Here is a 6,816-nt window from a genome sequence, read left to right as displayed (position 1 = left end):
TAATGTGGATTTTTGAGAGCTGTGTTTTGCTGGGTAATTTCTTATTGGGTAATGGTTAATATTGGGTGGAATTTCACAATTTGGCTACAAAACCACCTCAGAACTTTTCTTAAAACGCTGTAGGAGGGTCCAGTGGTGCCCAAGGCCCTTCAGCATCCCTGGGGCAGAGGTGGATGGAGAAATCCAGGATCATCTCCTAATTATGCTCGTGGCATTTCTGCACTCCTGTTTTCCATCTCCAGTGCTGACAGGACTCAAAATGCGCAATAATACAAAATATTAAACCTGGTGCGATAATACCAAAATATTAAACCTGGATGTGCTGGGTTAAACCAGTGTTGCTCCTCAGCATTAATTGTATTATTATTATTATTATTATTATTATTATTATTATTATTTATTATTATCTGTTTAAATTAATTTTATTATGCCTTACTAGGTGGGAGCCTATTTCTGGCAAATCCCCCTGGCACAGGGCACTCAGATTATTCCTGTTGGGATCAGGAAAATTCCGCTGTCTGTCCTCTGTGTTCTCTCTTGCCCTCATCTCCAGAGAAAAATAAAAATTCTCAAGGTGGTAGGAAAATTCAAGGGGTTTGGAAATCTCCCTCAGCTGCGACAAAAGTCAGGGAACCTCTTGTTAAGTTATTTGGGGGCCAGGGGGTGTTTGGGATCCTGGAATCACAGAATGGTTTGGGAAGGGACCAAAACTCCTCCAGTTCCAACCCGGACCCCTCCCACTGTCCCAGGCTGCTCCAAGCCCCGTCCAGCCTGGCCTTGGGCACTGCCAGGGATCCAGGGGCAGCCAGAGCTTCTCTGGGAAATCCATTCCAGCCCTCACAGGAACTCCTTGGCTTCAGTCTGCATCATCCTGCCGTCCTCTGTGCTCTCACCTCCTTCCAGGTTCTCCAGCATTTCCTTCCTTGTTGGACCTTGAAGCAGAAGCAGAACCAAGGGGAAGAGTTGATATTTGAAAGGGTTTGGACAGTATGAGAGTGACCGGAAAACTCAGGTCAAGAGTATGAGGGTGAAGGAAATGAGACAGAAATGATGGTAGCTGTGAAGGATTGCACAAATCAAAAATAGTTTTTATAGTAAAGACCAAAGCAAGCCAGGGAGGACTGGGAGGAAAATCCAGGTTTCATGAGATGAATAGAATCATACAGAATGGTTTGGGTTGGAGGAACCTTAGAGCTTGTCCTGTTCTATTCTCTGACATGGGCAGGGCCACCTTCCAGAAATCCCAGGGTGCTCCAAGCCCCATCCAGCCTGGCCTTGGACACTGCCAGGGATCCAGGGACAGCCACAGCTGCTCTGGGAAATCCAGCCCAGGACCTCCCCGCCCTCCCAAGGAACAATTCCTAATTCCCAATATCCCATCCATCCCTGCCCTCTGGCAGTGGGAAGCCATTCCCTGTGTCCTGTCCCTCCATCCCTTGTCCCCAGTCCCTCTCCAGCTCTCCTGGAGCCCCTTTAGGTCCTGGAAGGGGCTCTGAGCTCTCCCTGGATCCTTCTCCAGGTGAGCACCCCCAGCTCTCCCAGCCTTTATCCCGGTTCTCCCAGTTACTGGAATTGTTGGAATTCCACGGTCACCACGCAGATGCTCACAGAGGACTTCTCCCCACCACGAGTTTGTTCCTTCCCTCCGCACCTTGGTGGCCCCTTCCAGGCTTGCTCTGGAAGTTCTCTCTCCCTGAAGGTTCCGTTTTTGAGCCAGGTTATCAATTCCAGAAAGCTCCTGGGTGTTTGTTCTTCAGATACCCTACAGACCTTCCTGGAAGGAAAATCTTTGTCTTCTCCTCCAAACAAACTCTTTGGGCATGAAAATACATGGAAAAATTGATCTTGTGAGGGTTTTCTGCCTGAGGAGAGAAAGTTTGGCTGGGTTGATAAGAACCAGGCACTTGAACCTGGCCAGAGCCTTGAATTCCCGAGGGAGGGAGTCAGGAAACCCTCCGAGGAACAAAGGACCAGTGTTGACCATCCATGAAGCGTCCACTGGCATTTTTCCCAAGAGCAGCTCCAGCACCTGGTCCTGTGTAGGTTAATCCCATCAAAGGAACGACTCTCTCTGATTTGCAGACGAGAAAATAGTTCAGGATTATTCAGGGCACGGACAAAAGAGCAGAGATACAAGTAAAGGCCAGGACTTCCATTGTGTGGGGCAGCTCTGGGCCCTGCCGAGCTCTGGTCATGGGGAACAAAGGAGCCCTGACCATGTTTGCTTTGCCTCAGGGCAGGGAGGGATGATTTCAGTCAGTGGTGAGCCAGGATGGGTGGTGGAACCTTCCTTTCCTCTCTTTTTCTCTCCCCAGGTCACTCAGATGAGCCGTCCAGATCTGATTCTGTTCCTCATGAAGTACCTGATGGCCCTGGTGGTTGGGATCCCCTCGGTGTTCTGGGTTGGAAGCAAGAAGACCTGCTTTGAGTGGGCCAGCTTCTTCCACGGGCGCAGGAAAAAGGAGTGAGCGCGGATTTTTCACAGATTAACCCTTCCCTAGCTGCCCTGGGCTGGTTTTTCACAGACACAAAGGCAGGAATGGATGGAAAAGTCACTGTCCAGAGTGGGGCCAGGAAGGACAAAAAATTCCTTATTTCTCCCTAAATATTTGTTTCCAGAATCAAACCTACATTTGTTCATCTTCAAAATGTTTTTAACAAGAATTAAGTGTCAAATAAACACTTCATGGTGTTTAGGCGGAACGGAAACTTTTTATTTATAAATGAGCATCCAGCCAGCTGAATCAGAGCTTTAAATTGGAATTAAATGCAGGTTCCTCTCACCGTGGCTGCAGCTGAAAGCTTTTATCTCTGGTTTAATCTTCCTTATGCATTGGTGCTGAAGAGCAGCTTGATAAAGTGACAATAAGAATTTCTTGGAGCTTCTGTAAGGTTGGCATTAATTTAGATTAAGGTTGGCATCGATTTAGAGACAATCTGTGTGATCTTGTGGTAGCCGTGGGTTGGTGCTTTCCAAATAAATATTTCTGATTTGCAGACTAGAAAATATTTCAGGGCATGGACAAAAGAGCAGAAGTTCCTAATAAATATTAGGAATTTTATAAATATTAGGATATTATGTATAAATAAAATTTATAAATATTATAAAAAATTATTATTAAATTATAAAATTTATTAAAATATGAAATAATTTTAAAATTTAGAAATTTTATAAATATTAGGATATTTTATAAGATATAGTAGGATATAATGTCCTTTAAGATGCTTTAAAACAGAAAGCTTTTGGTGACTCCTCCATCCTTCGGTGACTTTAGGTCCATCCTTCAAGGATTCAGCTGGGCTAAAACAACCACACAGGGGGCTAAAATAACCACACAGGGACATTATCACGTACATGATGCTTTGGTTGGCCAAGCCAGCGCTGTGATCTCTTTTACACCGCGCTAATTACCGCTAATTGCTCCGCTCAGAGTCGTCAACGAGAGCCGCCAGGTGCTGCAGGAGCCGGACTTCGCGCAGTCGCTGCTGAGGGACCCCAACACGCCCATCATCCGCAAGTCGCGGGGCACCTCCACGCAGGGCACCTCCACGCACGCCTCGTCCACGCAGCTGGCCGTGCTGGACGAGCAGAGGAGCAAGGCTGGCAGCGTCCACAGCAAAGTCAGCAGCTACCACGGCAGCCTGCACCGCTCGCGGGACGGACGGTACGGGCGCGGTTCTGAAGGAAACGGGGCGGGAGATCTTTCTCCTTTTTAATGCTTTTAGTAAAAATCACCTCGGGTGGGGAGAACCGACGGGTCTGTGCTCACCAGCTGCTCCCAGGAGTGGCACGGAGGAGGAGGAAGAGTGCAGCTGTGTCTGCTGGTCTGTGGGCAGAGCTGGGGGTTCTGTCCTCAAGAGAGCATCAGGAGATTCCCCATTTTTGGTTTGACATTTGGGGTCCTCTGTCAAGCCGACGACTTATGAGATTAGGGTGAGGGGTAAAAAGGGTCTTAGCAGATACTGGATTCTGTTCCTCACATCTAGGCATCACTTTGTTCCGTCAATTCCTCGTTGTTTTTAGGGGTTTTTGGCTCGGTTTGGTGAGGGGCTTCTCCCATTGCATGGTGGCTCCAACATCATTTGCGTGCCAACCCCGATGTCCCCCCCAGGGAGCAGCAGGGTGCCCCTCGACAAAAGGGGGAATTCTTAACCATCATCAACAGGTAGTTAATGAAAAGGACAGGTGATTACAACAACAAACAGTTAGAACTTCACCCTGGCAGCAACTGGCCCAACCTGTGAACTCTGCAAATCTTTTTTAAAAATGGGCAGCTTTTCTATTCATAACATTCCTCGCGTCTAGACATCACTCAGATCTCTTAATTCCGTGGTGGCTCGTTGTTTTTAGGGGTTTTGCCTGGGTTTGGTGAGGGCTTTCCTCATTTGCATGCCAGCCCCGATGTCACCCCCTCCTCACAGCCCCACCTTCCGGGCAGCAGCAGGGGGATACCCCACAAAGGGGGCTTTCTAACCATCAAGAACAGGTAATTAAAGGAAAACTATTAACGACAGGTGATTACAACCTGAAATTATTAACAACAAATGGTTAGAACTCCAACTTGGCAGCAATTGGTTGAACTTGTGAACTCTGCAACCTTTAAAACATGGACAACTTTTCTGCTCATAACAGTTTGAGCAGAGGGGGGCTGCTGAGGGAGGCAGGAGCCTCCCCTGAGATGGAAAATGGAAAACCCCTCCTGTCCTGCTTGTTAGAAATGAGAAACTTGACTAGGCCAATATTCAAGCAGCAAACACTTTATTAATTAATATGGTAAAGTATGAGCAGGGCAGCGCTGGGTACAGTGGGGGAAGTTTTCCCTCCAACTGCACACCCATAGTTGAGGCTTACAGGTATTTATTTTTAGGGGTACTCATGAGCTTTCTCAGCAGTTTCTATTCCCAATTTTTACTCATCAGCAGTTCCTATTCCCAATTTTTACGTCACAATTCTATACATTATTGTGATTTAGTTTTTCTCAGGGTGTATCTCAAAAAGGAGTATTCCCAGGTGGTGGGGTCTGGTTTCCAGAGGAAGGAAGGAATATCCCATCTGGTGGGGTCCAGCTCTCCAGACGTGGGTCCAACTTTTAATTGCAAGGACTGTAAATCTCGTAACACTGATGTCCAGCTTCCCTTGTTCGCAGCTATCAATCCTTGAGTTGGTGTTCATCTTCCTTTCTCAAGCTGCTTTTCACTGTTTTGTTAAGGTGTGAGATAAGCACGTTTCCTTTATATAGATTCTAAAGCTATAGTTTGAAAGATCCTTACTACAAGCAATATTCTACAATTATACTTCAAAGGGTTATTATTGCAAAACTCTTTAAGGCTTAGCTACAAGCAGAAACTTACTGTCAAAAAGCAACATCCTTAAAGCTTTAATTCAAATGCTCCTCAATCAACTTAAGACTTAAAAAGTTTCATTGCAAACAAAGGATAGGTTCAAAGGCCTTATTCCATGCTTTATTTCCTCAGTTATTTATTAGAATTTGTCTTTATAACTGTCCCATGGTTGGTTTCCACACATATCACAATCACAAATCCACACGTTGCCTGTATGTACCTGACACCAAACACAGCTTTGTATTTCACATGGTTTAGGGCAAATTTGGGAGAAAACCTCCAAAAGGGGCCCCTCCAGAAAGCAAACCCACACGGCCCTCAATCGGTTTGGGAAGGATTCCTTGGAGAGAAGTGGAAAGAACCTGTTTATTTAACAGGCACAGCACCCCCAGCACACAAAATGAACAATACCAGATGACACCACTCTGTCACCGCACTAAAAAGATGACAAATTCAGAAAGTCTCTCTTGGGGTGGTCGCTCTGTTATCAGTCCCTCCTGTGCTGGGGCAGCTGCTGCAGCCACAAGGTGCAAACTCTCGGTGTTCCCAGGCCCCAGTCCGGAGCAGGTTCGAGTGGTTCCAAAAAAGGGAAAGGAAAAACAGTCCAGGGAAAAAATCAGACTGCTTAGCTGAACTAACTAAGGAGCAGAAGGAAAAAGCAAGAGTAAAGCGAAAAGCCAAGCAAAAAGCAAAAGCAGCGCTGTGTACTGCCCTGTCTGTGTGTCCTGCCAGCCGTGCAGGAGCAGCTGATGACAAAACCAAAACAAAATATTTGCTCTCAGAGCCAGTCCTGAAGGCACAGAACATGCTATCCAGCATAAACAGAACACACCAATGGGGATACAAGCGTCATAACATCACCCTAGGACACCTCCCCCCAAAATTATTATAATTTTGAAATTAAGGGCTCTCAGGCAAAGATATGGGAGCAGGAATAACAGTTCACTAGGAAAATTAAAAACAAACAAACAAACAAACAATGCAGTAATACAAAACAACACTGACAGAATTAGAATCTGACCTGACACCCTGTGGGTCAAGGTGTGTGGTATTTTCAGAGTCCCTTGTTTTGGGAGGAAAGATGAATCTGACTCCATCTTAGAGGAAGAAATATTATTATATTATATCATATCATATTATATTATATTATATTATGCTATACTAAAACTATATTAAAGAACAGAGAAAGGATACAGACAAAAGGTTTAACAAGATACTAATGAAAAACCTGTGACTCTCCAGAGTCCTGACACAGCTGGCTGTGATTGGTCATTAAGTCAAAACAATTCACATGAAACCAATCAAACAATGACCCGTTGGTAAACAATGTCCAAACCACATTCCAAAGCAGCAAAACACAGGAGAAGCGGATCGGATAATTATTGTTTTCATTTTTCTCTGAAGCTTCTCAGCTTCCCAGGAGAAGAAATGCCGGTGAAGGGATTTTTCAGAAAATACAACAGTAACAGCAGT

The 6,816-nt window shown here is 45.6% G+C and overlaps 1 protein-coding gene across 2 annotated transcripts in view; it reads left to right on the top strand.

Annotated features, from left to right (window-relative positions):
• FZD3 (frizzled class receptor 3) overlaps positions 1 to 6,816 on the top strand; it is a 55,656-nt gene that overhangs the window by 43,260 nt on the left and 5,580 nt on the right. For both annotated transcript variants that reach the window (XM_031064269.1, XM_031064268.1), the window contains exons 4-5: positions 2,316 to 2,464; positions 3,432 to 3,665. In XM_031064269.1, coding sequence (XP_030920129.1) covers positions 2,316 to 2,464; positions 3,432 to 3,665 — 383 coding nt within the window. The remainder of the gene's footprint in view (positions 1 to 2,315; positions 2,465 to 3,431; positions 3,666 to 6,816) is intronic.

This window comes from Geospiza fortis, unplaced genomic scaffold (genome assembly GCF_000277835.1).
Source record: "Geospiza fortis unplaced genomic scaffold, GeoFor_1.0 scaffold319, whole genome shotgun sequence".
NCBI classification, from domain to species: Eukaryota; Metazoa; Chordata; class Aves; order Passeriformes; family Thraupidae; genus Geospiza; species Geospiza fortis.
This window is presented reverse-complemented; position numbering and strand designations above follow the sequence as displayed.